Source organism: Micropterus dolomieu, linkage group LG11 (genome assembly GCF_021292245.1).
Source record: "Micropterus dolomieu isolate WLL.071019.BEF.003 ecotype Adirondacks linkage group LG11, ASM2129224v1, whole genome shotgun sequence".
In the NCBI taxonomy this organism is placed as follows: Eukaryota; Metazoa; Chordata; class Actinopteri; order Centrarchiformes; family Centrarchidae; genus Micropterus; species Micropterus dolomieu.
Window position 1 is genome coordinate 7,885,327 of NC_060160.1, and position 17,673 is coordinate 7,902,999.

The 17,673-nt window shown below is 38.9% G+C and overlaps 3 protein-coding genes across 10 annotated transcripts in view; 2 read left to right on the plus strand and 1 right to left on the minus strand.

Annotated features, from left to right (window-relative positions):
- The window catches only part of si:ch73-242m19.1, a 26,927-nt gene extending 19,503 nt beyond the window's left edge, over window positions 1-7,424 (plus strand). For all 7 annotated transcript variants that reach the window (XM_046062428.1, XM_046062430.1, XM_046062432.1 and 4 more), the window contains 11 exons: window positions 740-889; window positions 1,091-1,138; window positions 1,278-1,445; window positions 1,867-2,019; window positions 2,241-2,375; window positions 3,215-3,367; window positions 4,357-4,566; window positions 5,260-5,380; window positions 5,503-5,565; window positions 5,799-5,935; window positions 6,969-7,424. In XM_046062428.1, coding sequence (XP_045918384.1) covers window positions 740-889; window positions 1,091-1,138; window positions 1,278-1,445; window positions 1,867-2,019; window positions 2,241-2,375; window positions 3,215-3,367; window positions 4,357-4,566; window positions 5,260-5,380; window positions 5,503-5,565; window positions 5,799-5,935; window positions 6,969-7,022 — 1,392 coding nt within the window. In that variant the 3' untranslated portion in view covers window positions 7,023-7,424. The remainder of the gene's footprint in view (window positions 1-739; window positions 890-1,090; window positions 1,139-1,277; window positions 1,446-1,866; window positions 2,020-2,240; window positions 2,376-3,214; window positions 3,368-4,356; window positions 4,567-5,259; window positions 5,381-5,502; window positions 5,566-5,798; window positions 5,936-6,968) is intronic.
- Window positions 7,217-14,981, minus strand: zbtb24 (zinc finger and BTB domain containing 24). Of its 2 annotated transcripts, none has more exons than XM_046062460.1 (7): window positions 14,844-14,981; window positions 13,240-14,102; window positions 12,531-12,698; window positions 11,515-11,598; window positions 11,344-11,427; window positions 11,125-11,206; window positions 7,217-9,088 (listed from the first exon to the last, which is right to left on the minus strand). In XM_046062460.1, the coding sequence occupies exons 2-7, from the start codon at window positions 14,072-14,074 to the stop codon at window positions 8,230-8,232; spliced, it is 2,112 nt and encodes a 703-aa protein (XP_045918416.1). In that variant the 5' UTR covers window positions 14,075-14,102; window positions 14,844-14,981; the 3' UTR covers window positions 7,217-8,229. The 2 variants fall into 2 exon arrangements, with proteins under 2 accessions (XP_045918416.1, XP_045918414.1); XM_046062458.1 differs by lacking the exon at window positions 14,844-14,981 and adding an exon at window positions 14,662-14,805.
- ddo (D-aspartate oxidase) overlaps window positions 13,373-17,673 on the plus strand; it is an 8,557-nt gene continuing 4,256 nt past the window's right edge. The window contains exon 1 of the mRNA XM_046062463.1: window positions 13,373-14,168. The gene's annotated coding sequence lies outside the window, so the exon portion shown is untranslated. The remainder of the gene's footprint in view (window positions 14,169-17,673) is intronic.

Below are 17,673 nucleotides of genomic sequence, written 5' to 3' on the forward strand. Positions count from 1 at the left end.
ATAAATACATTATGTATTCCTGCAAATACCTGCTAATAACATGCTGTTAATGTTTTCTGACTCATATATTTTAATTAAATAAAAGTACCAATACTCCAATAAAAGTCCAACATTCAGTACATATTGGGTAGAACGGTCCCTTTCAGAGAGTATATAATATTATCATTATTATTATTATATTTATCATGTTAGTGGAATATTATTACTGAAAAACAGTAAGCAGCATTTTAATGTAACAGCTGGTGGTGGAGTACATTTTACCAACTTAATATACTGTTGGATAGTTTAATCTATAACACAATATATTATTTTTATATTTATTTTATTTTAATTCATCATATGTTTTTTTAGCGAAATCTCAATCTGTAAGGTAACTAGTAACTTTAGCATAATGTTTAAATTCTCAAGTAAAATTACCTAAAAATTGTACTTAAATAGAGTACTTAAATAAATACAGTTTGTAAACTTGTAGAAATCCATTTAAATACAGTCAAGTACTTAAAAAGAGATGAAGGCATACATGTCCTACTTTTGTTTACCTTTTCTTATCTTTACACAAATTACCACTATAGAAACTAACAAAACAAATTTTATTGAAAAATCTGTACATTTCTACACACTTACATTTGCTTCCTTAACTACACTGTTATGCTCACTGGTACTCTGAAACTTCTGTATTTGTTGTACTGCTGATGTTTAAATGCCGAGTAATAAGACTTGTGAGTGTCTCTTATTTCAGCTGACGGTCGCTCAGGATCGCCTCCAGCAGTGTCTCACTCACCTCGGCTGTTCTCTGATGGAGCGAGAACATCGCAGCTTCCTGCAGTACTCACAGTTTTATGAACGAATCCTGCAGCAGGAGACGCAGCTCCTGTATCAGAGAGAACAGGTACATTATCACCTTAGTACACAGTACAGTATTTTTTGTTATGGAGAACTTTTTCAAAGACTTTTTTTTGCCAGGAATGATCAACTGTACCAGTTACCAGGTGTTTTTAGTAGCACATGTAACCATTTTCATAGCTCACAAAATCATGGCTGTATTGTTCTTTAATGTGTTGTATGATTTCTTTTCCATTTTTATCCTCAGGATTTAAACACTCTTAAGGACTTTCAGACAAGCAACTCTTTCAAAGAGGTAACTACTGCAATTAGTAATTACAAAAAAAAGGTGACTTTGTGGGTCACATGCTGGAAAAAGGAGAAATAATGTGAGATAAAGTGACTTAAATAAAAACAGCAATAAAATGTTTCTGTGCTGTGTTACTGTATAACAGGTGGTGGCCGAATGTCGTGGGATGATGTTGGAGATCTCAGCGCTGCAGGCCCGAGTCGCTCACCTGGAAGAACAGAAGAGCACTCTAGAAGAGCAACTCCGACTCAAATTCAAAGAACGCTACGACCCTTTGGTCCGACACCTCTTCTCCACTTGCATCCAGCTAACGGTGAGAAATTTTATCTTGTATGTTTGAAGACCTCTTCTTGATCAAATAATGGGTATAGGTGTCAAAATTATGTTTTTCTTGATTCTTTGGTCCAACATATATCTGTCTATCTTTTTCTTTTCTACAAATTTAAACTTTAAAGTTAGAGGATTATACACCTCTGAGTGATTTCTAGTGTCACGGTGCAAATGACAAAATTAATTCAACTCTTTCTGGTTTGCAAGTTCATCTTCACATTTTAAATATTGTAGTATTTTAGTCATATGCAGTAGCTCTATGTATGCGGCCCACTGTTAAAACTACTGTATTGTTTTTTCACTGTATAATATTGCCATTTGCAGCTTCAATTGTCCGATTTCCAAGTTTCACATCTTGTTTATTTTTGGAGCCATTAAAGACCTTTATTTGGTTTGTATCTCAGGCCAAGCTTGACGAGCACCACATGCAGATGGAGCAGGATGTGAGTGAGATGGTAAACAGAATAAGAGGCGAAGGAGTGGACCGAATTATCAAGCTCAAGAAGAAGTACGGCTGCACCAAAGACAATGATGGACTCTCACTCACACAGTTAAAGGTACAGGAAGGCAGATGGTGCAAGAACATGGACTTTTTTTCAAGCATGAACTGAATGTTTACGTAGATTGATTGGATTTATTTGATGATTAAAAATACAGCTCACTGATTTTTTTTGTGTTAAGAATGTCAATCTTTTACCTTGAAACTTGTTTAAAAATATTTTAAAATCCCCGCTCATGACCGTTTAAACATACCGGTGTGTCCTGCCTGTTTTGTTAGAAAGAAGAAGTCCATGAGTTGAACCTGGAGAACAGCCGGCTGACGGCTCTGCTCTGCAAACTAAAGGCTCTGAGCCGCTGGAGGCAGCTGGTCGACCGAGAGAAACTTCATCGACAGCTGCTTCAGACTCAGCAGGTCAGCAGAAAAAAATGCAGGAATATTCAATATTCTTCTCCCACAGGACAACAAGGCAGACAATGTCTTGAGTGAAAGCAAGCACCAGGAATCAAAAGCTTTGCTTTCTGTGCTCCTCAGTGTCCTTTATTTTCAATACATATGAATAGTAATGTAGTTAAATATGCTCAATTCCTTTAAAAGCTTTATGTTTTCCGTTTGCTTTTGCTATCAATTAAGAAAGTAAATTTCTTTTACTGGATATTTATTTGTGTAGTGGCAACTTTCAAAACTTCAATGACACTATGACATCCGTCCGAGATGAACATAAAATATTACCAAGTGAAACACAAAGGAAAATTAATATAACTTATGAATACAAAATTATCCAAAAGATTAACCATGTTTTCTTAATGGCTCTAACAATTTGTAGCTCCTCACTCTTCTTCTTTTCTTAGTCCTCCTACAGTTTAATTATGTAATTCACATTTTATGCTCAAAATATTTTTATTGTCCTTGTTGCTTATATGGTGATGATAAACAAAGTGCGCTTAAAATACAATTTGTTTTAAATATAATTAACTGATGTGAGGTGAATGACAATATAATTTGCTGCAACAATGCATTTAATTATTTAACTCACTGATTAATTTATTTATGTATTAAACTCTACTTTTGAGTCTTTTATTCAATATTTGTCACTCCAGACTTCTCTCCAATTGAACATTTTTGTATTTATCTTAATCCAACATATTTATCATAAAACCTTGCTGAAACACTGTTTGGGTAAGTAAACACAGCGTCACAGCGATGATGATAAATGGTTATGACATTTTTATGACATTTTTCACGTTGTCCAGAGGGAGATTATCTGTCGCGCTGAAGCTCTCAGAGTGAAGATGACATCGGAGGAGGAGGTAGTTTACCTGCAGGAGGAGCTGGAGGTCGCGAGGAAGGCGTTATCCCGCTGTCAGGCCGAGTACAGTAGCACCAACCAGCTGCTCAGCAGGAAGGTACATGAAGTCTCATCCATGCATCACTGCTGCCCAATCATGAACATCGACTGTAGAGCAAAAACTCACACACAGTTACATTTCTGAGTTAAAAATGTTACCTGTTCTCACCTGTTTCATCTGATATCATCTGTCATTAATATAATGTTGCTTGCAAAATTGGTATAAATCTTGCATTAATGTATTAATACACCTTCAGTTTTTGTATATATGACATGAAAATCTATTGGTACTTACTTAGTTTAGAGTCTAAACATAAACTATTGCTCAAACTATTCCTCAAGTATGTGTCTTCTGTGACTATCCATTCATTCCAGGAACTATCCATTCATTCCATTCTAGGAACTATGTTAACGTTTTCAAACTTAACAGCTCAAAAGGAAATCTGTAGATTTTGGGCACTTTTAGGTGCCACAGAAATCAGGAAGTGTATCTTTAAAGTGCACTTAGGAGGATGTTGAAGTAATAACGTGCTGTGTTATCATCAATTAATCTACCAATAATTTTAGCGATTAAACGATTTATTGTTGGTCTGTAAAATGTGAAAAATACCAGTAACAATCTCCCAAAGTGACATCTTCATGTGTCTCGTTTTGATAGATATTCAGCTTACAATCAGAGAAGAGTGAGATAACTAGATAATATTCATATTAAGAAGCTGGAACAACTGGTGGTTGTTGCCATTTATGCTTGCTGCTCAAAACTATCAAAATTATTGTTGATCAATTTTGTGTCAATACATTAACCATTACAACTCTCCTTAGCCTAAATAACAAAGTGGGAAGTAGAGTATGGCATTAGAAACTGCTGTACATTTGCTGTCTTTGAAAAAAGATCAGCCTGTATTGTAGAGCGTACCTTATTATTTGATTTCTGGTGGTTTAGGTCTTTATATAGAAGTTACGTTTTAAATGGTCATAATGTCAATCACTGAGAGGCTAAGAAAAGTGCGGCTTGAATGTATTCACTAAATACCCACTGATACACAGACAGAAGAGCTCCAGGTGGCCAGGTATCAGTCTGCACAGGAGGCCCGCAGCAGGCAGGAGCTGGACAGCTATCGAGTGCAGAGCCTGGAACAAATGAAAGCAGACATGGAGGACAGAGAAAGACAGCTCAGGGCGCTCAGCGAGCAGCTGGACAGAGGCAGCAGGATGAACCAGATACTCAGACAACGCAGTGCCAAAGAGATCCGTCAGGTCTGTAAAGGATCTTACGTAAACTGATGTGTGTGAGTGTGTGTTCATGCACAAATAGTTACAGACTGCACAGAGGAGACAAATCATTTCATATCAATCATGTGCTTTTAATGAGCTGAGCAAAAAAGCTTTGTGACGATTCATTTTCAGATTTTCTCATTTTAATGGTACATTTAGCTTAAGAAGTAGAAGTTTCTCAACCCAGTTTACCTGAAAATTTTAAATCAACCAAAAGTCTTATTTTTTTTCACTGGACAGCAACAATCTGCAAAAAATTTATGAAGAAAAAAAAGCCATTACCCATATTCGTGTTTAGGTCTGTGTGTTTAAGTCACTGAAAAAGTTTTTGTGAAAGACATGGAAAAAAATGAATAGATTGCTTCTGTGTTTTAGTGTTTGAACTGAAAGAGATGCTCTTTAGTGTTGGTGCCTTATGAAAACAGACTGAAGACAAACAAACTAAAACTTTTCAGACAAACATTTAAGATAGATATGTTATAGTTTACCTAAAAGAACATTAGAGCACTTTCAAAGTTTCTCTGATGTTTTGATATCTTCAGGACAACAAGCTACATAATTACAAAGTGCCTTAATGTTTTAACTGAAATTTTCAAGTAAAAACAAACACTAGATTCAGCTTTAAGGTCAACATACCTCCAACTTTATTTTAAACTTTTGGTTGCGTGGATGTAGGTGAGGGGCCAGCTACAGCAGGAGCGAAGCCTCAAGCAAGAAGCCTTTCAGCAAGTGGACAGACTGCAGAACCAGGTGAACGACATGGAACCTGCGTTCTCCGGATGCACCTCTACAGCAGGTACACGCCAACAGAGACAGGCAGCATGATAGCGCCTCCTTCTGTCTCTGGATACTGGCCACTTTCTGTTCTTATCTGACTTGATATTTCAGTCTCAATTCTCTCTGTATGTTCTATCACAGGGCAAAGCAGGACTTATTACACGCTGTCAGCCAGCAGATTGAGAACTAGAAGTCCCTCAGCAGGTACTGTACCCACCGCGGTATCTTGGTCTTCCCTTCATCTCAGAGCAGTGAAGTGATAAAAATCATATCTTGGGAGATAGACCTTGATTTTTAGCTGCTCATGCAGTTCAGGAGTAAAATTAAAGCAATCATGTTATCAAGATACTTTTTGTGATGGCATTTTAAATTCCATTACAGATATAGATTGTATTGTGGAGCAGTACAGTTAAGTCTCTGTTCTATTTCCGTCTCAGGTCCACACGGAGTCAGTCAGCAGCTTGGCAGCCTCACAAACCACACCGCACTTCAGGACTTTGCTGCAGAGCCAAGACACCAGAGAGCAGAAACAGCCAGGAGCCGTTCTAACGCAAGAATAGACAGACCTAAAGCAGTGAGTGAACCCCAGAAGTGCACAGTAGAGTGTATTTTAACAAGTTCAACTAAAGTTGAAACTATTACAGGAGCTGTAGTGGGGAAGATGGCAACACATGTTCAAAGCATTTTCTATTTGCAAGTACAGCTGGGTGATATATAGTGATGAGATTTTTATTATCATAATATTGTTGTTAAATAGTGTTGATTTTTTTAATGTAAAAACTGAGTGAAATGACGACCAAAGGCCTTTGTAATCATGTCTACATTACAGTATTTGCTCGTTGACGTAACATTTTCAAAATTGAAAGTATTTTTCTAATCATTTCTTATTCTTACCATGTTGCTTAAAAATTAAGCTTTAAATGTAATTCTTGACCTTGTAAACAATGGCACCACAAGGCCCGTCTTGTAAATGTTTTGGAGCTTTCGATCACATATCAGGATCTTCATCACCAGATGGTTCATTAATTATTCACTTCAATTGAATAAATTCTTTGAAGGAATACTTCCACATTTTAGGAAATTTGATCGATACCACTCTCTGTCAAGTCAGAGTCAGGCTAGCCGTGTCCCTGTTTCCAGTCTCTATGCTAAGCTAAGCTGTGGCTTCATATTTACAGTACAAGAATCAGTGGTATTGATATTCTCATCTAACTCTCCGGCATAAAGCGAATACGCACATATCCCAAAATGTCTAACCTCTTCTTTAAAATGATTAGGGGGGAGAAAATGAAATATAAACATCTACAATTTCAAGACAATTGGGCAAACTATATCTGCTGATGAAGATCATGTGTTATGATTGAAAGCTCCAAAACAGTTCCTAAATGGTCCTTGTTAGTAAGATTATTTAGCCAAGTACTGTTTCCAAGATCAAGAATGAACATCAAAGCTCAACAAAAAAATACATAAAACATCCTGTGTTTTATAAGATACATGTAACATACTGTACATTTTTAAAATCAAGTAATACAGTAAGACTGCTGTTGAACAGCTCCACTTTGGAAAATACACTTTTCAATTCAAATTAGCCTTTGTTGTTCTTTCAGGATCCGTCTCGCCTGCGTGTCGTGACTGCTGAGATGTTGTTGCCATCGCTGTGAGATTTACCTCTGGGTATTTTGTAAAGCACCACCAACTTTTAACAAGTTAGCTGCTGTTTGACATGCAGAGTGTCCTGTGGTTGCCTTGTGGGCTGCTGAATGTTGGTGTGCTGTTCAATCTCAAGCTTCACTGTGTGTCAAACACATTTATGTTCTTTTCAAAGCTAAGACATAAACCTCAGCGAGGCTTTGGCTTATTTTCATTCAACAAGGCCTTTTATTATCCAGAATGTTTTAGAACATCCTCCACCACAGTCATATACAAGTTTGTCTTCCCTTCACAGTAGCACCATCATACTACTTTGGTCCATATTTCAGTCTCACATGACATTTTTTCCATCTATCAATTGGAAATTAAATATTGTATTCGATGTTAATAAAACACTATACTGAGTCCATGAATTTGATGAAACACTGACACATTTCTACAAATTTCATATTTTTCGTTTTACTGCTGACAATTTCATAAATCCTATTACAGGTCTTTAATTATTAAAAAATAGTGAATGCATTTATCTCAGCAAATGGTTTCAATTCATGTCCAGTACAGTGTGAAAATAAGCACAAGTAATGCCTAAAACTTGCATGAGATAGTAAAACAATATTTAGTTTAAAGCTCCATCACCCGATATAAATGTGGCCAACTTGACATTATGTTTTTTAAAAGGTTGATGTATGGATATGCGAACTAGACTGAAATGAGGTCATTGAAGGTATCAGTACAGAAATGCCAAAGCAACTTTCTTCAACTGTAAAATACTCTGCTTAGTTCATATCTTTGCCACGATCCTCATCACAAGAATTTGCGTATATTATGCATTTATCTACAAGGTGAATAATGGCCAGTATAACACATCAGATTTTTGTGACACTTAAATATCAACCAAAAATTGGCCTCACAAATACAGAATCTGTCCGGCTCTACTGCATTCATCTTCCAGCGTTTGTTTTTGCAAGAACATATTTGTGAAATGTACTGCCATTTGGAAGTTGACTCTGAAAGATGCCCGAGTTTTCCCAGAAGACACCTAACTAAAGAAAAAAAAACAGAAATTCTGGTTTGCTTTGGAAAATGGTTAACAGATCATTTTAACACATAGAATTTGCTTTAAGACTTATGTCTTTAAAAATATTCTTACTCCACCCCATTATTAATGTGTCATGTAGCAGCATTATCACTTTGGATTTGGCAGCTTCAGTTCTCTGCTCAGTTCTCCTGCGGCAGCCCAGTGGTGTACAGGTAGGACACGGTCCCTGCCTGGATCTGAAATGTCTGTCCCTGGATGTGATGGCTGGAGATCTGCTCGCTGGTCTGGCTGATGGAGATGGGTTGGCTGCTCTGGCTGCTGATATGAATGGCTTGGCTGTGTTGCTCCCTGCTCACTTCCCCCTGCGAGGCCTCCTGAGTGGCAGCCAGCTGCTGGGTCTGCTGGTGCATCACCTCCAGCGGCTGGACGGGCCGTTGTGCTATCGGAAGGGGCTGCGGGGGACCGTGATGGGCCTGAAGGTGCTCCATCGCCTCTTTACTCAGAGTGATAACATGCATCTGTTCAGACTGGCCCTCCAGTATACTGATCTGAGGATTCTGGTCCGCCCCACCGCCCTGAGTGACCAGAGCCACGTTCTGCACGTTTCCTGACGACTGGGTGAGGAGGGTGAGTCTGGAGTGTGCCGACTCTGCAGTCTCCCCCTCTGTGGTGATGATGCTGATCTCCTGGTCCTGACCCGGCACAAAGTTTATGTTGTCCACATCTCCCGTCACCACCAGCTGGATCTCCTGTTCAGAGGTGGAGGGCAGCTGGTACTGCTGCAGCTGCAGGATGTTCCGCACCTCCTCTGGTGGTGCTGCGGTGTCCGCTGCATCTGACGAGGCCTCTGTTGTTGCAGCTCTTTCCTTGTTGTGGGATTTGGTGTGTGTTTTCAGATTGTCCAGGCGGGTAAAGGAAAGGCTGCAGAAGGAGCAGGTGAAGGGTTTCTTCCCCGAGTGGGAGGCGACATGTCGTCGTCTCGCACTGGGATCTGCGAATGATTTGTTGCAGATGCTGCAGTCATATGGCTTCTCGCCTCTGTAAAAGGAAATCAACATTTTAATTAAGTTTGTTTTGAATCTTAAAGCGGCTATAAAAAACCTCAGCTCTAAAGGCTCATGCAGACTTATACGACTTTCAGTGTTGGCCAATCACCGCGCTGTTCACACTACACAATGTGTGAGTCTTGAAGTCGTTGTGGTGTTCACACTACCCGAGCTGACAGCGGCTGTGTCACCCAACATAGGTCTCCAAACCACATTTTGTCAAGAAAACACGTGAAATGTGAAACAGGAAATGATGCGAACCTACACTCGAAACAGCTGTTGTTTATTATTATAAAGATAGCAATTAAAAAGACAAAGAATTTGGGTGAAAGAATGGATTAGCACATGCAGGTGGCAGGGATCATCTGAGCTACAGAGAGAGCTGGAGGTGAATAAAAAGTGTTTTGCAGTGAAAAAGTAGCTGCCTGCTCTGCCAGCTGCCTGCTCTCATTGGCTGGATGTGGATGTGGAGTTGGCGACTCTTCCAGATATTTGGCATGGTAGATATCTGGCTGGCGTCTGCGATGTGTTTAGAAATGCGTTGTTGAGTCGTTCAGACCTTTTTATATACAGTCTATGGTTCAGACATAACAGCTGGCGACCACCGATTGATCACTGATTTACCCCTGATCACAGCCTGACTGTCGCTGAGCTCTCTGACCAGCAAATCGGGCTAAAAATCGCGTAGTGTGAACTAGGCTTTAGGGGCTTGGTTTCCTCTCCCCGCGCTCATGGCGTCCTTTTTGGCTACAGCAGGCAGCTGTTTTCAGCAAAGAAATCCACTGTTCACTCCCTGCCCAGCACAAAACAGCAGACTTAGCAACGAGCTGGTGAACAAAGTGAAGCATTTAGCAGCTAAATAGACATATTTCCTGAGTGAAGACCAAAAGCGGAGCTAAAAGGTGTGAAATCCTGGACATTCTGCAGGATATTATTTATTGCAAGATTTATTCAAGTGATTGTTGACTAATAAAACAAGAAATACTCCATATACAGCACAGTCAGGTGCTGGTAGATCGCAGGATTTAGCAATGAAAAATCAAAAACAAGGCACGACACACAGAGACAACATGTTTTGCCTATGGCTTCTTCAGGTTCACTACGTAACATTGCAAGAGCACTCACAGGTGTGCTACACAGGATGTGTCTAGGTCACACAGGGCCGCCCATAAGTGGGAAAAAAGCTTTCTGAAGCCAAGCCGCTAGGGGGGCCCATGCAGTCCTGCACTAATTATGTTCATCCTAAATATAAGCAAAGATGACCAAATTTTATTTTGAACCAAAATACTCACCATTACTCATTCAAATAACATAAAATTGCATTTTATTTAATGTTGCTTTAGTAAAATGTAGCCTGTTTCATAATGAAAACCCCCTCTCCTGAAAATACTATGGTATGGAGTACTGTTTGTTGTACACAATGTCAAAACATCAAAAGTGGACCACATGCAGCAGGCTGTGTTTATGTAGGAGATAGAGAGAGAGCACACGCATGCGTTAACAAGAGTAAAGCAGATTTGGGGAGCATCTATTTACTGGACCTTTTCAAGGGCCCAGTCATTTCTGTGGGTGGGCCTGAGGTCACATGACCCGTAATCACAATCTCTTTTTGATTTGCTTTTTTTTTTGTTGGGTTTATCATAGTATAAAAATAAAAACAAACATATTGTACCAAATTCTATAATACAAAAGACATAAACATGGTAAATATCAGAAAATGTAGAAATATATATATATAAAAAAACATACATGGGTTACAAGAATTGCATCATTTCACTTAAGAAGACTAATATGAAGCTAACTGACAAGGAACTCGTAAGCACCTTAGAAGATGAAGAAAGCAATAGCTGAAACGTGCCATTCACAATAAATCACAGTAAAGTCATCTCAGTGTGCGGTGGCTTGTTTTTGATTGTTGAGTAATGTTTTATCTTTAAATAGTCACACTATGAATTAATTAAAAGCTGCTAAATGGTAAACATATATCCAACATTGGGAGCTTAAGATTGTCTAAAACTGATTTCTCACCTGTGAACTCTGATATGAGTCTGCAGTGTGCTTTTGGCCGAAAAACACTTTCCACAAATCTCACAGGTGAAAGGCTTCTCGCCTGTAAGGATATCATTAATGTCAGGAGTTGACAGCAGCAAGCGCATCCACATTTTGTAGATATTAGTTACGCAGTGATATCACTTTTAATAGCTCAGAAATCATTCACAGCTCTGTTGACGCCATGTCTGACTTTACCTGTATGAGTTCTCAGGTGCTTTTTCAGCTGAGCTGTGTCCATGAACTTGTGATGACATTGAGCACATTCTGGAAACGACTTGCCTTTAATTAAGAATTAATACATTATTCAGTTTTTAAAGTGACTACATTATAATACACCTGCTGCTGTTGGAGAGATGGGATTCTTACCTGTATGAACTCTGTAATGGCTTCTAAGTTGCCTCTTCTGAGTGAAGGTCTTTTCACATTTATCACAGCTGAAGGATTTCTCTTCTACAAATGCAGGTACAGAAAAAACATTTATTGTAAATTATTGTAAAATTACATAATTGTAAAAAAGCCATTTATTAGTTTCTGACTCTGATGGGGGGGAACTGTTCCCCAAAACTACTGTATCTCTGAACTCTCACATATGTAGGGTATTGTATGTGATCTCCTTTTGATAACTAATGCAATAAGTTATGTAATATTGTTTCATTTCCATTGACTGAGCCTCCCCTGAAACTGTTTGGAGCCCCCCTACAAAGGCCCGCCTCACACTTTGAAAACCCCTGCTCTACACTAAATCAAACCATTTTCTTACAACATTTTTCATTTAAGGGTCTAGCTTGTTAACATGTAAAATTCTAATTTAAAAATGAATAATATTTCCAGAATTTAATTTTAATGTACATTTATAATGGAGGCTTAAAGGTAGGGAAGAGAACATTATAAAATTATATATCAGGGTTGCACAATTAATCAAAATACAGGTGCCTCTAAAAAAATTTGAATGAAAATACAAGTTAATTTTCTTAAGTTATTTAATTCAAAAAGTGAAACTTTCATATAGTCTACATAACACAAAGTGAAATATTTAGCCCTTTTTTGTTTTAATCTTGATTACAGCTCATGGAAATCAACACTCCAGTATCTCAAAATATATTTGAATTTTACAATAAAAGAATTTATAATACAGAAATGTCGACCTGAAGAGTGCTAATCAGCTAATTAACTCAAAACACCTGCAAAGGCTTCCTGAACCTTTAATCTCTCAGTCTGGTACCGGTATTATGGAAATCGCAGTAATATCTGTCAAAATTATCGCAATGTGATTTCTTTTTTACCATATCGTGCAGCCCTATTATATACAAAAGGTGTAATCCTTAGTATAGCAAATTAAGAACTAATAAGAGAAACCCAGTACTAACGTCATAAGATCCTACCTTCATGGAGGTTCATGTGCTCTTGTAGGGAGTGTTTGGTGGAGAGCGCCTTGGAGCAGACGGTACAAACAAAAGGCTTTACTCCAGTGTGCATGCGCTGGTGATCCAGCAGAGTGTGCTTCTGGGTAAAACTCTTTCCGCAAACCAGGCACCGAAAAGGCTTCTCTCCTGTGGAAAATTACAAAACACAGTAAAGTTTACATATGCAGGTAGTAGGTATACTATTACCTGCAGAACAGCAACACTGAGATTAACTTGATCAGTGCTGAGAGACAGATACGCCAACTTAACACTTTTTCCTTCTGATGGACGCCGTCTGTTAATTAAACCCGGGTACGTGCTAATTGAGCTGTATTTTCCAACAAACAATCTAACAATCTATAAAACACAAGTTGCATACATATACTGTTCACATGAGAGCTCTCAGCACTGCTGCATCTCTCTCTTGTTGTCCACAAAGCAGCTCCACAGAAATGTTTGTAGTTGGAAGCATCTTTCTTATAGGCACCTCGGCCTTATGTGTTAAAGGATAATTCTGGTTTATTAGGATTTAACAAAACTATGACAATAAAGACCACATTTTGTAATAAACTGGAGATATCCTTTAGGGAGGGTGTTTCTCATGATGTGGGATTCAAACAAACTTCCTTATTTCCTCCCTTCTGACCTCCAGAACATCCCTTAAATCATAACTCATGTGGCAAGTTACCTGTATGAGTCCTTTGGTGAAGCTTTAAAAAGAGGTGACTTTTGAACACTTTGCCACAGTCCTCACATCGGGCCTCTGTGTTGGGGTATTTCCTTCTCCTGCCTCTCTTCCCAGGCTCTTTGCTTCCTGCTGCGTCGCTGCCCACCTTGTAGCTCTTGTATTTTACCGGTGGTCTGATTTTGCGTTTGCTTTGCCGGCTCTGGCGGGCTGCCGGGTAATAATCTGCATCGTCTTTAGGTTGTGACTCAATTACTTCATCGTTATCACAGTCCACGTCTCCAGTCCGCTCCTCCTCCAAGCCCTCGCATGGTGCGCTTCTCCCCTCCACCTCTGTTACAGTCACATCCACGTTTTTCTTTGGCCGTCCTCTTTTGCGTTTCAACACATCTGGCACCTCCTCTATGTCTGCCTTTACCTCCTCACCCCTAACCGCTGCAGCAGAGCGTGCGAGTTCAGTGAGCACTTGGACAAGGTCTTTGACCTCCATAAGACGAGCTGTGGCCAGAAGCTGCTCCGTGGCGCTCTCCTCCACAGACACCTGGGCGCTGTAGATGAACTCCAGCACTGCTGCAAACATCTTAGCTGCCATACCATCCAGCCGGTACGTAGACTGACCCATCTGATCTTCTGCCGTGAACATGAGGGAGAAGTACTCGCTGCTTGCTGCCAGCAGGGCTTTGTGCGCCTTGAAGTGCACGTCTTCCACAACAAGAGTGATGTCACACAGTAGGTCCCTTTTCCTGAGCTTGTCAAACTTGCTCAGGATGCTCTGCTTATGTGAATCCGAATGAAGGGCCATGAGTGAAGAAGTCTTGGGTGCTGCTTTCTGAGACATCTTCCGCTCAAAACAATCACCTGTGTTCCTGTGGGAAATGAAAAGAAACACTCTATCAAAACAGGGTTATATATCATAAGACTGAGAAAAAGAGGTACAGTACTTTTTTGCATTTATATTTTTTGACTACCTAATCAATACATTGTAATTTAAAAGAAAGCTGTGTAAACAAAAAGCAAATAATCCTGGTAAATGGCTGGAACTAATTATTTTGTGTCTTTAAAGTGCTTATGTGAACAGTCCAAAAGCCAAATTAACAATGTAAGGTAGAAGAGGGAAAATAAATCTTCACGTTTTGAAAACCTGGGGACAAATTATCCGTCATTTGCCCCCTAATAAATTACATAAAAATGAATTGATTATCAAAATCGTCAACGGCTTGATCTATTATTAACCATTTCATTATCACCAGTGCTTGCATTTGTAGAAATATTGTCTTTATAACTTTATCAGTGAAGTGCAAGTATTTTGTACTGTCATTCACTATTATACAAAGTTTACCAACTAATGTGTGTTCTCAGGACTATACAGATAAACCTTGTGCGGTGATGTGAACAACCTGAATGTTAGCAAGCAAGCTAACTTACACCGTCTCAAACAAGGCATCCGCTGCTAGCCAGAAACAGGCCTCAAATAGCAAAAACAGAAAAGTGTGCAACTACTGTAATGTGACTACATTTTAGTTCCATTTCTGTTTGGGACAGGACTCAAACTGTTTAAGCGCACAAACAGCGGTGTAATTCAAAATAGTGAGCTTTTAGGACCTTACCTTCTACTAACGTTGGACGGAGAGCGTGAATATGAAATGGTGTCTCGCGAGAGGTGTGGTTCTATTTCCGACGAGACTCACGCTCAGCTGAGCCAGAGCCTTTCACGGCTCTGAGCTGAGCTACAATCATGCAGTCTGGCTACAACCGGCTACAACACACGGGTCTACGTTTAAAAATCACTTGCACGTCTACATTGGATTTTACGGTAAATCGTGTGGACGCCGACAGGACTGGTGCATTCAGGTGTACTACGTAAACTCAGAAATCCATACTCGAGTGGCCGCTAAGTTTGTTTAAAACAACGTTTTTAATAAGTAAATACTAAACTCACACTCAATATGCATATATTGCTTCATAGGCATATTTAAATTTTTCCATTACAAAATAGCATTAATTTGTCATGGGAATGGAAAATCAAGGGAAGGCATGGTGTACGTTAAATAATCACAGGTAAATAATGGTCTGTTTACTAATAGAATATATTGTATAACACACCTGGAAAACTCGAGAATAAACGAGAATTGTCTTTAATTTATTTATCGATTCAGACATCTCATTATAGAAAATTGACATTAAACACATGTCAGAAGTACCTGGGAACCTTTTTATACAACACAATAGATAAATATGTTAGCCTACTAATAAAAATTTGAGCTGAAACTGTCAGACAATGATGAAACACAGACTGTTTGTAGCAAAGTGGGCATTTGTTTAGAATTTGCCATCTCAATGTTATTCATAAACAGTTGTTTTCATAAATCAGACTGATTTATACAACCCATTAAAGAGGTGGTATTATGCCCCCCCCTCCCTCTCCTTTATTGAGTTATATATCTTTTTTGTGCATGTAACAGGTTTGCAAAGTGAAAAAGCCCAAAGTCCAGCCCAAAGGGAATTCCCATCTCCCACAGAAAACTCTGCTCCTCTGTAGTCCAGCGCTTCACTTCCTTTACTTGTAACGTCACAATGAAATGCATCATAAAGCTTGCCAAGCGGCTAACGGGGTCCGGCACGCCCTCAAACCAAGCTAGTCTGAGCGGAGGCCCTTTGGCTCGACTCACCTTTGTTTGGTTTTCCATTGTAGAAATGTTGTACCTGTACCTGCTTCCAGATACTTTTTTTTCTTATCACCTCACCTCCCTCGAGGTTCCAAGCGAGCTGAGGGATACTAAAATGTAACGTGAAAACATGACAGACTTCTGACTGGTCAGAGAGAATATTCACTATTCACTGCATCATCATTGCTGTGCGCCAGACAGAGGCCAGCAACAGAAAGTTTTATATTTTACAGTTTTCGTATGTAATTTCATCACTAAATCCACTTCTGAGAAGTTTTGAGGTGAGAAATCAGCTGTGTAGATTTCGAATATTGACAGTTTTAGGAGAAGACTCACAGAGCCCTCTGCTCCCGCTGTCATACAGACCGCAGAGGAAAACACAGCTGGAAGGTTTTCATACCGCTTATCTGTCTTTACATTCTGAGGAACGTTGAAACAACACAAGGGGTGAAAAGAGCAGCTGCAGCAATGTGCAGTATGAGAAAAAGATGGTGTTTTTTTGAAAATTAAAGCATGTAAACCTGTTCGGGTACAACCGCTAATTTAGATTTTGAACCTGAAAATGAGCATAATACCACTTCTTTAAGAAATGTTCCTAACGTTGTTCTAAAGTAACTTAGAGCAACTAAGTGAAAAATGTATTCATTTAATAAATTGATTAAAGTGATTGAAAGACTACATCTCAACCACGGCTTCAGTTCCCAACAGATTGGTTTATGGAATCGTAAAAATATGCCCATTTAACAATGTATGCATAAAGGGTATGACTTTAGTATTTAATTATTAAAAAATGTGTCAGTAAAAACACTTAAACGATCACAGAGATAGTTAGGGAGACGTCGTAGGCCAAAAAAGAAAAAGAACAAGAGGTTGCGGTTAACAATTAGATTACATTTTTAATTTAATTTAAAGAAAGTATGAACTACAACTGATTGGGATATTATGATTATTTATTTAGCATCAAATTATTATTAAATGCTGCAGTAAAATCAATTGAAAAGCATCGCAGAGGTTCTAGGGGACCTATGTTGGTGTTTCCTGATAACTACTACCGGTACGAGACCGCGGTGAAGTTAGTTTTAAGTTGGATATTCGACAGACATTCACCCAGGATCCAGTGACGGCTTTTTAGCCAGTTCACCCAGTGACGGTTGTATAAGTGCGGTTAGCTCACCTCTGATGGCTCGCTTTTAACCAACGGGGGTTAGCTTAGGGACCATCAATAAATTACAATTGTGAGAACAGTGTTATGGGAAAATCATTATTTATTTCAATAGCTTCCAAGTCATGTGACACAGGGACTTCAAACCAATGCCGAATTGTAGTACTATACTAGGCAAATGAGACACATCCCTTCATATTTGATTTGAGTGCATATTCGAATTTATATTAATATTTATTCATAATGTATTGAAAAAAGTGCTGTTTTTTTTCAATAGCTTCCAAGTCATGTGACACAGGGACTTCAAACCAATGCCGAATTGTAGTACTATACTAGGCAAATGAGACACACCCCTTCATATTTGATTTGAGTGCATTTTTTATTTTATATGAATATTTATTTATATTTTTTTCTTCAATAGATTCCATTTCAAATGATTCAGGGACTCAAAACCAATGCCGAATAGTACTACTACCTGTTACACATATTACACACCTCTTGTACAACTGCAGTTGTACCACACAGAGTCAGTCATTTTCTTCCACAGCATTGAGCAGATTTCAAAGAAACACTTTATTTACACAACGGACATTCCCAGTTTCCTTTCTT